Source organism: Syngnathus leptorhynchus, chromosome 3 (assembly GCF_054491065.1).
Source record: "Syngnathus leptorhynchus isolate UIUO chromosome 3, UIUO_Slep, whole genome shotgun sequence".
Classification (NCBI taxonomy): Eukaryota; Metazoa; Chordata; class Actinopteri; order Syngnathiformes; family Syngnathidae; genus Syngnathus; species Syngnathus leptorhynchus.
Genome location: NC_141197.1, coordinates 4053726 through 4068129, shown reverse-complemented (window position 1 = coordinate 4068129; position 14404 = coordinate 4053726). Strand labels below are relative to the sequence as shown.

The following is a 14404-nucleotide window of genomic DNA, read 5'->3' as shown; positions in this document are numbered from 1 at the left end:
AAATAAATATCTGAAATAATGTGGTTGAATAGTTCAATGAGAGTAATCACAACACATTTGCTACCATTTAAAGTGCCTCTGATCATCCATCCATCCATCCATCCATCCTTCTATCCATCAATCCCGGGTAAATAATTTTTTAACCTTGCCTAGGAATTTCTTTAAATCATGTAAAATCATAGTAATCTTTTCTCTGTTGCAAATAACTTCTTTATTCTTCAGTTACTGAAGCCTTATTCAACTGCACATAAGTGTAAAACTATTCTAACACTGAACATTTTACTTTATGTGGAACAATGTCAATGCCTAGTTTGTCCGAATATTCATCGCATTTTTTTCTCAACACATCTCAACAGGAAGCTGTTGCCATGACACTACAGGGGTGACTGACAGTTGCAACAGTGCAGTGTGTGTCTGGGTGAGTATTTGCTGCATGCTTGTGTGAAGTGTGGACTCATATGTATGTGTCCTCTACAACTAGCAAACACCAACTGGGAGCATGGGGATGCCACAGAGTGTGTGGGTGAATCCTCTACCCTTATCCAGAGAACTCTTCAGCAGGGAAGCCGAAACTTTTTCCCCAGCCACTTCAGTCAGCTCATCCCAGGGGATATCAGGGTATTCCCTGGTCAGCCAAGAGACAGTCTCTCCAGCATGTACTGGGTCGTCCCTGAGGCCTCTTTTTGGTGCGACATGCCCGAAACAGCTCACCAGGGAGGTATCCAGGGGGCATCCTAATCAGATGCCCGAGCCACCTCATCTGGCTCCACTCAACATGGAGGAGCAGCAATTTGATTCTGAGTCCCTCCCGGATAACCGAGTTTCTCCTATAAACTCCAAATACATTTCAGATGTAGTCTTTTCTTAATTTCAGAAGCCTGAAGGTTTTGCAGTAACGCTGACTGCTATTTCAAACTGTTCATAATTTCAAAATTTCAACATTAAAAAAAAGACTAAAGTCCTAACATATCACTACTGCATAACTTCTCTGTATGATGGGGTTCTTTTGGTGATGAGCAGAATTGTATTTGCATCTATCGTAACTTAAATAAATAACCATAAAAAATCTCACAAGCGCATGAAGGGTAAATGTGTATGAAGACAATCTCTCTCAACGTTAGTTCTTTCAAACTTCCATCTTTTAGTCAGCAGTATTTTGAACGATTGACTATCGAGAACATGTGTCCGTTGCCTCTTTTTTTAGGGCAGCTCGCAGTTAAGTAAGGTTCAAACAAAACAAAAAAAGGAGGGAATGGCGTCTAGATTATGATGCAGAAGGATTAATACCGTTGCTTAATTTGGAAACAGTTCCAGAACCTGCTGCAGAAACGGACAAATAAAGGAATCTTGGGATATGTGACATGATTTTTTTAGGGGGGGTGGGGGTATCAAAATCGCTTGTCTGTTATCCTTACTACTCACCAGAGTAGGAATATTCAGCAACGTGCAATGTGGTCAGTGTCTAGGTTAGAGCTTTTGGGGATTTTAAATGAGTAAACTTTGTCATCTAGTGGTTGCCTGCAAACATCACATGCACCAAAGAAGCAAGCATACCTAACACTCCAAAATTACCAATCCTTCCCAAGATGCGTGGGAAGCCAGAAACCAAGATGACCAAGCAGACAACTGTATTGCAAATACAATATTGGTGATTGCTGACCAAACCTGTTCAAAACCAGTCAATAAAAGAAGAAGGTGAAGAGTCAGCAACAGCAATGTGTACATGTTCTATTAGGGGAGACAATCTCTGTACAATGTGATGCTCATATATGTACAATTCTTTTATTATTTTATGGAAACATAACTGCTTTATCAGAACACGTTTACAACACACACAACTGGATGAACACACACAGTGACGCCCCTACACTCAGGTACAAAATGGTCATGTGACAAGTTCCCGCCACAGGTACGAAATGGTCATGTGACAAGTTCCCGCCTTTCCGGACAGTATAAAACAAGCTGACCTGGGGACAGAAGCTGTTGTTTCATCTGCTGCCGTGCCTTGTGTATTGGCCGCCATTAAACAACCCAAGATCTTGCAAATAAAGAACCAACTCTAAACTCCACATCTTTGCTTTGAGTCAACAACGGACATCCCGCACAACACGCAACAAAGGCAAATAATAAGTCACAATATCAAGCAATATACCAAAAAAACCATTTATTTTAAAGTGCACAAAAATTCACATCAGATCATGAAGTTATAATAACATTTCTCTTTACCACTTAGTTGATCACATATCAAAAAATGTCTAGTTTTGTCTTTTTAAACTGAAAATGTCTTCTTTATTGATCTAGTGTGTAGGTATAATTACATGCTTTAAATGTTTCTTTTATTGATTTAATGTGTGGATATAATTGTATGCTTATGTACTTTAATCAGTGAGGTGTGAGCATATCGGTTTTTGTAGCTAGGCGGGACTTTTTGGAACCCATCCATCCATCCATCCATTTTCTGAACCGCTTAGTCCCCACGGGGGTCGCGGGCATGCTGGAGCCTATCCCAGCCGTCATCGGGCAGTAGGCGGGGGACACCCTGAATTGGTTGCCAACCAATCGCAGGGCACACAGAGACGAACAACCATTCGCACTCGCACTCACACCTAGGGACAATTTGGAGTGCTCAATCGGCCTATCAAGCATGTTTTTGGGATGTGGGAGGAAACCGGAGTGCCCGGAGAAAACCCACGCGGACACGGGGAGAACATGCAAACTCCACACAGGGAGGGCCGGAGGTGGAATTGAACCCGCACCCTCCTAACTGTGAGGCGGACGTGCTACCCACTCCCCCACCGAGCCGCCTTTTTGGAACCCATTTTCTTCAATATAAAGAGAAATGTGCTTTCAGCGGTTTGCAAACATATTTTTTAAGGTTGTGTGAAACATATAATCATATCAATATAATATCTAGTATTGGAGTGCTTGTGTGGATTGGTGGGGGGTGAGGAATATGCAGGCACACTGCATGAACTTGTTTTCTTCTAAGAGTTATGGAACAGGGAGGCCCAGGAAGGGAGTACCAGACAGGGAGTACGGGATGGCACGGGACGAAGGGAGTACCGGACGATAACACCTCAAGGTCGGTGAGGAACGAGAACAAAGAACAACACCACGTCCAGGTGGTTGGGCTTCGAGAGGAAAATCCCCAACTCCTGACCACAGTGATGACACCTCGACGGGGAGGAGATGACCATCGACCAATCATCACACAATATTTTGCATGCTTTAATATTCATATTGTGTTTCTTTAAAACTGGGCAACCCGGAAGAATGTGTCGTCTTTTGGTGGTCACAAAAACGCACGAGTTTTAGTGTGAGGGACCCGGGACCCAGGCCTGTATTGTTAGGAATAAACAATTGGTAAATTTGGTCTGATTGATCTACTGGTCTTCTCTTTGACAGAACGAACTCGCAAAATTGTTAGGTGCGCCAGTGTGTGGATTGGGACATAGAAACTTGTGTTAAGTGTTGATCGCAATTTGGAGTCAGATCAATAGCTAAAATCCATATCCTAACAAATAATATTACTCTTTGGTTACTTGAAACAGCTGCGTGAATGAAAAATATTCGACACAGCTCTAAATATGATGCAGTAGTTTTTATCCACAGCAAACTACAACTAATAATAATTTCGGGAAGAATATTTGAGACAGAATATTGTATAATAACTGATTAGTAATCAATAATTTATTAAAGAATGCATACTAAGAATGAATAGGTAATTATTTGATAATTATTATTCACTTTGAGGCAGCAGTGTAAGTGTTTTTTTCCGAATCCGTCGTATTATGACGGCGATCCATATTTGACATACGCGTTACTGTTCACATGTCAGTCTTTGTCACGTTCACAAATGTCAGTTACGTGTGGTCAGTAACGCATGACGATGACGTCACACCACCTGAAACCTTTATGACGTTCTTTTGCTTTTAAGGCATCTTCTCTTCAGAGCTTGTATACGCTTGGAACGTCTTTGTGCAAAGCTAGCGTTTGACCATCCATAAGAGTATTTGCTGCTCTTTTACAAAGTCAGTCAAACCACATCACGAATTAACAGACACTGATTGCTCGGGAGTTGGTTATCGGTAAGCTTAATTATTTACTATAATACTGTAGAAGTTTTGGTCTTTGTTGTCCGTCTACTTAAATAATCCCATGCCTACAGAATATTCAAATTGGAGTATTGTCCTTTATAACTATTGACTAAACAATGTAATCAATTGTAGCCCTAGAGTAGAAGCCACTGAGAGCTGCTACTGCTAATAAAATTTTTTGAACACTAGCATGCAAAGATCAAGCAAAACTTCCGAGTCATTATTTTGAAAAGGTAGATGGCTTGTCAAAATGGACTCAATCATCTAGTCGGGTGGTCTAATTTTGAAAGTGATATTTACAATAACAAGGCACAATTTGTTTTCGTCATTGAATCACCAACTGGAATTACAGTTTATCGTCAAACCTTTGGTCTAGAGAGATTTCTACAGGTTTTAATTTGTGTGTTCATGGTGATGAAAGATGGTTGCCCAATTAATGGTTCTGTCCAAGGTTGGTTTGTGCTGTATTTTGTGTGAGGATCTGATACATCTCCAACCAACTCTCACCAACCTTTTTGAAGTGTCTTCCGTAACAAATGCTGGAAGGCTACCAGTTTGATATAATTCTAAAGTAACCAATTTGATCAAATTACCTTTGATAACATTTTTATGATATTATGTGAAGACACTGATCGTGCTCATGATTTCTAACAATGACTAAACCAATGAAGTGCTGATGATTTATAACAATTATAAAACCAAATCTGCAAGTCTTCACATTTTCAAATGAACATTTCTACAACATGCCTGGAAAATCCACAACTACCGTAATTTTTGGACTATAAGTCGCTCGGAGTATAAGTCGCACCAGCCATAAAATGCACAATAAAGTGAAAAAAAACCCCATATATAAGTCGCACCGGAGTATAAGTCGCACTTTTGGGGCAAATTTATTTGTCAAAATCCAACACCAAAAACAGACATGAACCAGCAACAACAGGCTAAACGATACGGTATGCTAACGTGACATATACACAAACGAGGAGCTGAGAACGGGCCTGACGTAACATTCAGAATTATTCAAGTAAGTATTACAAAATAACACGATTATCAAACCATCTGTGTCACTCCAATTCATTAAATCAATCGATCGTGCTTTATGTAAATAATGCCGCGTATGTGCCGCATATGCTGACGTCGGACCCGTTGTAAGCATTTCTAATTATTCCACAGACCCATATAACGATATATAAAGCATATTTCAAATAACTATCATATTACAACAATATTATCAAACCATCTGTGTCACTCCAAATCATTAAATCCATCGATCAAATTCCTTGTTCTTTATGCCAACAATGCCGCGCGTGCGCTGCAGAGATCTAGTATATAACTATATTGTAGCGTTAACAAAGTACCAGGACAGACGTGGGTTTGGTAAACGGCTCTTTATTTAACAAAACAAGAATTCAACGAGCCAAAAACTACTGAACTTCCAGCCATGGAGGTGAAAGAGAGCTCCATAAATAGGACTGGGCGTGCATAAAAGCCATGTCCGAGCCCCATCCACCGTCCCCGGACAGCCACCCGGCCGAGCGCCGGCCCCCGACTTCCATCCACGGAGGTGAAAGAGAGCTCTCGTCGAGAAGGACCGGGCGTGCGTTAAAGCCATAATAGTTTTTCAAACCATCTGTGTCATTACAAATCATTAAATCCTTCAATCTCTTCGTCCTCCGTGTCACTTACAAACAAAGCTGCTCATGATGCCTGTAGTACGTGTGGCTCTTCGTCATCGTCGTCATCCCGTGATCGAATCCTTTGCCCTTTATGTAAATAACCGCCGCGCGGCACGGGTGACGTCACTTGCAGTTCAAATGACAGTAATCCCTTGCTACATCGCGGTTCGTTTATCGCGGTTTCACTACATTGCGGATTTTTGGATTTTGAAAATTTGTGAAAAAAATCACATGTCGCCCCCCCCACACCCAAACTATGACAAAAAACGCGACTTATAGTCATAAGTCGCCCCAAAAAAACATGACAAAAAATGCGATTTATAGTCCGAAAATTATGGTACTAGTTGTAGGACGAGCTTGCCAGACTACTCGTGGTCCTTGGGGGCTAACTGACAAAACTATGTTGGTAGCCTTGCTCTGTTTACTACAGTATGCATCATTTGTTGACTAAATGAATTCAATCACATGGTTTTCACCTGTCCAAACTGTTGCTTTTTCTTTCAGAAACTCCTCTCCTTCAGGAAATATGGTGAGTGTGCATGGGATTATTTATTTCCCTTTGAGACTTTTGTTAAAATTTTTATTTCATAAACTGACAAGGCATATGGCGGGACTGTATTATTTATGAACCCATGTTAACAAGGTGCTGAAAACTTTCCATTGGAAACTTATATGTAGAGACACTTCCCAGTGAGGACCACTGAAAGGAATCAACAGATTAAGGGGATTTTACTTACGCAAACTATTGAATGAAAACAATCCATATTTTAACTCGTCTGGCCAATTGGGACAATAAAATTAACTTGTAAAGATTATTATTTCCTTATATTTTTATGCAGTACCACGAATCACCGTACCATTAATTCCCCTGGAAACTTTTGTTGTCGATTTTGTGGCCTTTTGGACGGCTTGTCCCATCAAGGGTCGCCACAGAGAATCAATTACTCACGTTTGTTAAACTGCGTAGAAAATCATTACCCAATGTGTTACCCAACTTGTAACAATATATTATATAACCTTAAATGGCCTTAACTTAATTTTCCCTCCTACAGCGTGAGTGTATCTCGGTGCATGTTGGACAGGCTGGCGTTCAGATTGGCAATGCCTGCTGGGAGCTTTACTGCCTGGAACATGGAATCCAGCCGGACGGACAGATGCCCAGTGACAAAACAATTGGAGGTGGAGATGATTCCTTCAACACTTTCTTCAGTGAGACTGGAGCGGGAAAGCACGTTCCCAGAGCTGTCTTTGTGGACCTGGAGCCCACAGTCATTGGTAAACTAGCTCATCTCTGAACTGCTGCACATCAAAACATTAACTTGTTTAATGCCAGGCCCCCTCCACCCTCCAAATAAAAGAACATATATTGTGCTAGCCAATTTAAAGCTTTATGACTGATCTTTCAAAGCTCACAGAATTTTATAATTTCAAAGTATTTTATAACTATCACAAAGAAATCACCAAATAGAAGATTAGCCTCTTTAATTCCAAAATATTTTTACCTCATTATTTTTTTTTTTTTTTAGTAATCAGCAGCAGAATATGATTTGGTTTCTATTTTGGTCCAAAAAAGCTTTTTGTAGTTTTTAGTGACGCCTCAAACATCTGTAGTTTTTTTGTTTATAAAATACCAAAAGAAACAGTAAAACGTTTTTTTAAACAAAATATTATCGGTGTATCAACTGAATCAAACGATTTGCACCCAATTTAGTACCGTATTTTTTGGACTATAAGTCGCAGGTTTTTTCAAAGTTTGGGTGGGGGGGGGGGGGGCGATTTATACTCAAGAACCACTTATATGTGAAATTATTCACAAATTTTCCAAATTCAAAAATCCATAATGTAGTGAAACTGCGAAAAACGAACCGCGATGTAGCAAGGGATTACTGTGATATGAACTGCAACTGACGTCAGCGGCGCACACGCAGCGTTGTTTACATAAAAGACAAAGGATTCGATCACGGGATTTATGACTTGGAGTGACAGAGATTGTTTGATAAAATTGTTGTTTATAATTATATGGGCCTGTGGAATAATTTTAACTGCAATTGATGAGTCCCACTCCAGTGGCGCGGCGCACACACGACGTTGTTTACATAAAGGACGAGGATTCAATGATTTAGAGTGATAGATGGTTTGATATTGTTGTTTATATGATAGTTATTTGATATATACTTTATATATCATTATATGGGCCTGTGGAATAATTTTAACTGCAACTGACGAGGAGTCCGACGTCAGCGCCGCGACGCATACGCTTGTTGTTGTTTACAGAAAGGACGATGAATTCGATTGTGAATTTAATGTTTTGGAGTAACAGAGATGGTTTGAGAAACGTGTTATTTATGTTATAGTTATTTGGATAACTGTTAAAGTTACCTCAGGCTTAGTCGCAGCTCTTCGTTTGTGTTTGTTACGTTAGCATACCGTATCGTTTGGCCTGTTGCTCGTTCATGTTTGTTCTTGGTGTTGGATTTTGTCGAATAAATTCACCCAAAATGTGACGTATACTCCGGTGCGATTTATATATGGTTTTTTTCACTTTATTGTGCATTTTATGGCTGATGGCGACGTATATTCCGGAGCGACTTTTAGTTCGAAAAATACGGTAGTAATGTTTAGTAGTGTGTTCATGCGTCATGCAATGCACATGTACACTACGTACAACAGTTCATTTGTACTTTGAAATTTAAAGAAACTTTATCTCGTGTGACACCTCTGTCTTAAATTTAATGATATCACCACTGACGGTAAAAAGCTGATTGTAACGTAACGGTGGAATTCAGAGACATGCCATGTTCAGAAGCGTCCACGTTGTTTTGATAAATGGTGAACTCATCCAAGAGTTACTCACTGCTGCCATCTGATGGCTATTAGTGTTTTGCTTTTCAGTTTTCTTTCCCCATTACACCCCCCCAGAAAAAAAGTTCAATCTTGAAATTAACATTAAGTAAAGCTGAGGCACTGGTTTGTTTTCTTCAGATGAAGTGCGTACGGGAACCTATCGGCAGCTCTTCCACCCTGAACAGTTAATCACCGGCAAGGAGGATGCTGCAAATAACTACGCCCGTGGTCACTACACCATCGGCAAAGAGATCATTGACCTTGTGCTGGACAGAATACGTAAACTTGTGAGCACTGAAGTCAAGAATTTATGATTACAAAGACAAATGTGATGTTCAATTCATGTCCCTCCGTGTCACCAGGCTGACCAGTGCACCGGTCTTCAGGGATTCCTGGTGTTCCACAGCTTCGGCGGTGGCACCGGTTCCGGGTTCACGTCCCTGTTGATGGAACGTCTGTCTGTGGACTACGGGAAGAAATCCAAGCTGGAGTTCTCCATCTATCCAGCACCTCAGGTGTCCACGGCTGTGGTGGAGCCCTACAATTCAATCTTGACCACACACACCACCCTGGAGCACTCTGACTGTGCCTTCATGGTGGATAATGAGGCCATTTATGATATTTGCCGCCGAAATCTAGACATGGAGCGTCCTACATACACCAATCTGAACAGATTGATCAGTCAGATCACTTCCTCGATCACGGCTTCCCTTCGTTTCGACGGCGCCCTCAATGTCGATCTTGCAGAGTTTCAAACCAACTTGGTACCATATCCTCGTATTCACTTCCCTCTGGCCACCTACGCCCCCATCATCTCTGCTGAGAAGGCTTACCATGAGCAATTAACTGTTGCTGATATCACCAATGCGTGCTTTGAGCCAGCCAACCAGATGGTGAAGTGTGACCCTCGCCATGGCAAATACATGGCGTGTTGCCTTTTGTATCGTGGCGATGTGGTGCCCAAAGATGTAAATGCCGCCATTGCCACAATCAAAACCAAGCGCACCATCCAGTTTGTGGACTGGTGCCCCACTGGTTTTAAGGTGGGCATCAACTATCAGCCCCCCACCGTGGTTCCCGGTGGCGACCTGGCCAAGGTACAGAGAGCTGTGTGTATGCTGAGCAACACAACAGCCGTTGCAGAGGCCTGGGCTCGGCTCGATCACAAGTTTGACCTGATGTATGCGAAGCGCGCTTTTGTTCACTGGTATGTGGGGGAGGGTATGGAGGAGGGAGAATTCTCTGAGGCCCGAGAGGACATGGCAGCTCTAGAGAAGGATTATGAGGAGGTTGGGGCCGACTCAGTTGATGATCAGGGAGAGGAAGGAGAGGAATATTAAGACGTACAAAGGAACTAGATTGCAGGAAACAATGTTGTTTCCTCTGTGATCCTGAATGTATTTGCTGATTAGTTTGATTGTGCAAACCAGACAATTAGTTGGATCACTAAAAGTTAAATACCTTTTTTTCCTTAAAATTGTTTATGCATTTTGGACAAAATTGACAATTAAAAGAAATTACCAACCTTGTTATTCAAATTGTCTCCATTGTATTCCAGACGTTCTCTTCAAGATGCCAGACATCTTTGAAGACCGCAGTCCATCACAATGATTTGTCCATCACCTAGTTTTTCTTTTAACTACAAAAAAAAATGTTAAAAAGTCAGATGCAGTTACACTAGGTTTGTCAACATGATCATCTACACGGAGATGTAATTGAAGGCAGAATAAGGGGATTAAAAAAGTTTGTCATGTAACTATCGACCTGTATTTCCATTGCTATCTTGGTGGAAAAGGATATGATGGATGAAATGACATGCATGGTAATCATGTAAATCAGTGATCCCCAACCACTGCCTGGTCAAAGGTGGTCCGCAGCGGGTCGCACAAATGAAAGGGAAAAAGAAAATAATTATGTGGAAAAATATTTCCCTTGAAAGTGACTGGATTCTCTCATTTACATCCATCTATGACTGACTAATATTAAGTCCACAAGATAGCAAAATTTAAACCGTAAGCTGTGGGTGCTAAAAATCCTCACCTCTGTGGTGATATAGAGAGGCCTTGTGGATTATAGCTGGGGAATGCTGCATTATTTTGTTGCTTGAACCTTGTGTGAATTGAGCCTGTTTCCATCTCGTTGCCTGGTGACGTGTAGCGACAAAGCTGTAATGACAATAAAGCATTACATCATTGCAGAATGTGATTAAACGGACCAATCCCGAGATATGATGGCATTCTACGCGCATCAGCAATTTCTGACCTGAGAGCGTCATGTGTTACAGACTAGTTGTAAAAGTGCCGCACAACACAACGTGTCGGCCATGTGAAGCAATGCGGCCGTTGTATGGGTATGAGAGGCCTTTAGTTGGCACTTGACCCAGGATGGGACAATTACAGAAACAGATGACAAAAACTTGTGGCGAGATATCAGAAGTTTTTCGTTAAAGGGCAGTATTTTTCAATTTTTAGTATTTATTAATTTAAAAAAATTATATATTTAGATGGGATATTTTCTTGCTTTTTAATTAGGTAAAAGGATGAGGGTTGAGAGAAGTCATGAATTTCAAAGTACACTGGACCAAACAGTGAAAATCCGCATAAAATTGATGGACCAAAAAGTGAAAATCTGCATAAAATTGATGCCCACTCGAATGCATAAAAAATCCACATAAAAAGAATGCTGATTCTTTTTATGAATATTTAAAAAAATTAAATCAGGTTATGTAGCATGTATTTGTGTATTAGAAACAAGTTTTTCATAATATATTTTTTTAAAAGGGCACCAATGTTCTGAATGTCTTTTGAGAAGTGAAATTCAGGCCATTTTTTCAAGGCAGAAAATGAAATGAACAGCTTATATATTTTTGGTACCAAAAAAAGTGAAAATCCGCATAAAATTGATGGACCAAAAAGTGAAAATCCGCATAAAATTGATGCCCACTCGAATGCATAAAAAAATCCACATAAAAAGAATGCTGATTCTTTTTATGAATATTTAAAAAAATTAAATCAGGTTATGTAGCATGTATTTGTGTATTAGAAACAAGTTTTTCATAATATATTTTTTTAAAAGGGCACCGATGTTCTGAATGTCTTATGTCAGCTATATCCAAAGTCCGGCCCGCGGGCCAATTGCGGGCCGTGGTCAAATTTCATCAGGCCCGCAGCCTCTGTGATAAAATCTTTAGTATGTGGCCCGCCGCCATTGTTGACCAGCGCTTTAATACACACGTACCAAAGCTATTTTATATTTATGCCGCAGAAATGTAATCTCGCGCGACCCGGCGTGATTTCACAGCGAAAACATGATTCCAGCTGTCCTGCTATGCGGAGCATGCGCAAGTCAAATGCGAAAATAAACCAGTTGTAAAAAGGGTACGCGCGAACCGGCTGCGTGAACCCTGTGTAAAATGTTCATGAGGCGAAAATAATTTTAAACTCATGTAAATTTAAGGTATTTCATACAGTTGGTTCAATGTTATCGTATTTTATGTATTACTTATAACTCCTGTTTAAAATGTTCATGAGGCGAAAATAATTTTAAACTCATGTAAATTTAAGGTATTTTATACAATTTGTTCAATGTTATCGGACTCTTCAGATATGAATGAAAGGCAGAAGTTGTTCACATCTGCCTGAGTGGCTTATATTTGGTTATTTTGTCATTTAAAAAATAAAGACAATTGGGAGAATGAAATTTGTTTTATAACAGTGTTTATTTGGATGAAATTGTAGTTAAAAAAATGTCCGAAAAAACTACTGGCCCCCGGGCCCCTTCACTTTATCAAATCTGGCCCTCCTTGCAAAAAGTTTGGACACCCCTGTCTTATGAGAAGTGAAATTCAGGCCATTTTTTCAAGGCAGAAAATGAAATGAACAGCTTATATATTTTTAAAATACTACATCGTCGTTGGCAGTTCATTGGCATAATGCAGTGCTTCTCAATTATTTTCTGTGATGCCCCCCCTCGGGAGAAGAAAACATTTCACGCCCCCCATGTTATTAACATTAAAGAAAAACAAAAACAAAATAATAAAGAACGATCAACTTTCAATAAAGAACAACTTTATTCATGGCATTGTTTTTTTTTAGTCTGTAACAGAACAGATTCAAAGTGCACCACTTTTCCTTAAAATAAAAAATAGATTATAATTATTCAAACTATAAACATTCTTGACCAACTGCCATTTTATGATGAAAAAAATACAATAAAATAAAAATAAATATTCATAGTATTAAATAACAGCAATAAATAGTATTCAATTCAAAGTAATCAGCAACATTAACTCAGGAGCACAATATATAAAGCATTTTAACCTACAAAAGAAAAATGAATAAAACAATTTGTGGTATGTTATCAAAATGAGTAGCATTCCACGGCTACAGGTAGTATCAGCTCTTCTGCAATTTTTTTTGTTTTTTGCACTGAGCAATTTGGTACGGCACCTCCTTATATGATGCTAAAGATTGAGTGAAGTAGTGTTCACAGATATTAAAACTAGAATATTCAGCCCGTTTTCGCGAAAAAAAAACCTCTGGAATTTTATCAACGTCATTGGGGTGCAATGTCTTTAAGTGCCGCCTTAATATTTTTTGGCTTCATACTGTCCGCTGCCAACAGTTTGAGGCAATGTAAACACATCGGTCTTTCCTCGTCTCCCACCGTAGTTACTGAATCCGAGTGCTACGTACGCTTCGTTATATCTCCTTGTCTTAGCTTTCGGGTGACTCATTTTTCTCATCTCCGTGTCTCTCCGCCGTTCTTTTCAATCCTGTTGAATAATTTTCCAAGGTGTCCCACTGCACTTTTTATCGCCTGCTCTGTGCTGTGTGTGCTTTTGTTCCGTGCGCTCCACACTGCGACTACTCCTTGCGCACAGTGATAAATAAAGCCACTCCCAGCCACTGCAGTGAATGTCTAAAATAGTATGAAAGTGAAGACCTTCACACTATTATTATTCCTGTCCTTTATTAATGTGTGAAGGCGAAGCCCTTCACTCTATTGTTAGTCCAAATTTTATTATTATTTTTCTACTTATTCCGCTCACTTTTTTGACGCTTAACTAGTTCCGGATCAACCGATTCACTCCGTTCCACTTATTCCAAATATTCATTGCTCTCAAATTCACAAATTCCCGGCAAATCTTTCCCCATTCATTCTTAATGGCACGCATTCAACATTTCACATGAAATTCACATGATTCAACACATTCAAATCACATTGGGGACATTCCCAAACTTGCCAAATTAAAAAAATCAAATAATTATTATTTTTTTAATTTGCGCAAAGTTTTACAACATTTCCTTTTTCACTTCTCATTTCTATATTTTTCAAACAATTCAACCCATTCCAACTCATTTACATCCTTCCAGTTTGAAATTCAAATCATTCACCATATTCAAATTACATTGGGGACATTCCCAAAATTGCCAAATTAAAAAATGTGTTTTTACGTTTAAAAATTGCACAAAATCTCGCAAAATTTCACATTTTATTTTTTACTTCTAATTTCTACATTTCTCAACCGATTCAACTCGTTCCAACTTTCAACTGTTCATCATTTGCCTACCTATTCCACACCTTCCCACTAACCAAAAATTCAAAATCTTCAATTTTGAAATTCACACCAAATTTTCCAAAATTTGTTTTTTCCCTCATTTCCCTTATACATTTGCTCTAACTTCTACAATTTTTGTCGGATTCAACCCGTTTCAATATTTGAACCCCAAAAGTGAAAATCCTGAACCTGTATATTCTGTTTTGTTTCAATTTTTTTTTACTAAA

The 14404-nt window shown here is 39.6% G+C and overlaps 1 protein-coding gene across 1 annotated transcript; it reads left to right on the top strand.

Annotated features, from left to right (window-relative positions):
• The first annotated feature begins 3939 nt into the window (after positions 1-3939).
• On the top strand, positions 3940-10155 carry LOC147058876 (tubulin alpha-1C chain-like). The gene is made up of 5 exons (XM_085906991.1): positions 3940-4088; positions 6278-6302; positions 6826-7048; positions 8756-8904; positions 8980-10155. Exons 2-5 carry the CDS (start codon positions 6300-6302, stop codon positions 9955-9957), a joined length of 1353 nt encoding a protein of 450 aa, XP_085763117.1. The 5' UTR covers positions 3940-4088; positions 6278-6299; the 3' UTR covers positions 9958-10155.
• The last annotated feature ends 4249 nt before the right edge of the window (positions 10156-14404 follow it).

What these genes read in the sequence shown, in the direction of transcription:
- LOC147058876 (XM_085906991.1), top strand. An exon ending in CCTGGAGCCCACAGTCATTG is followed by an intron (nt 7,049 to 8,755) that starts GTAAACTAGCTC and finishes TGTTTTCTTCAG; the next exon opens with ATGAAGTGCGTACGGGAACC. An exon ending in TGGACAGAATACGTAAACTT is followed by an intron (nt 8,905 to 8,979) that starts GTGAGCACTGAA and finishes CCGTGTCACCAG; the next exon opens with GCTGACCAGTGCACCGGTCT.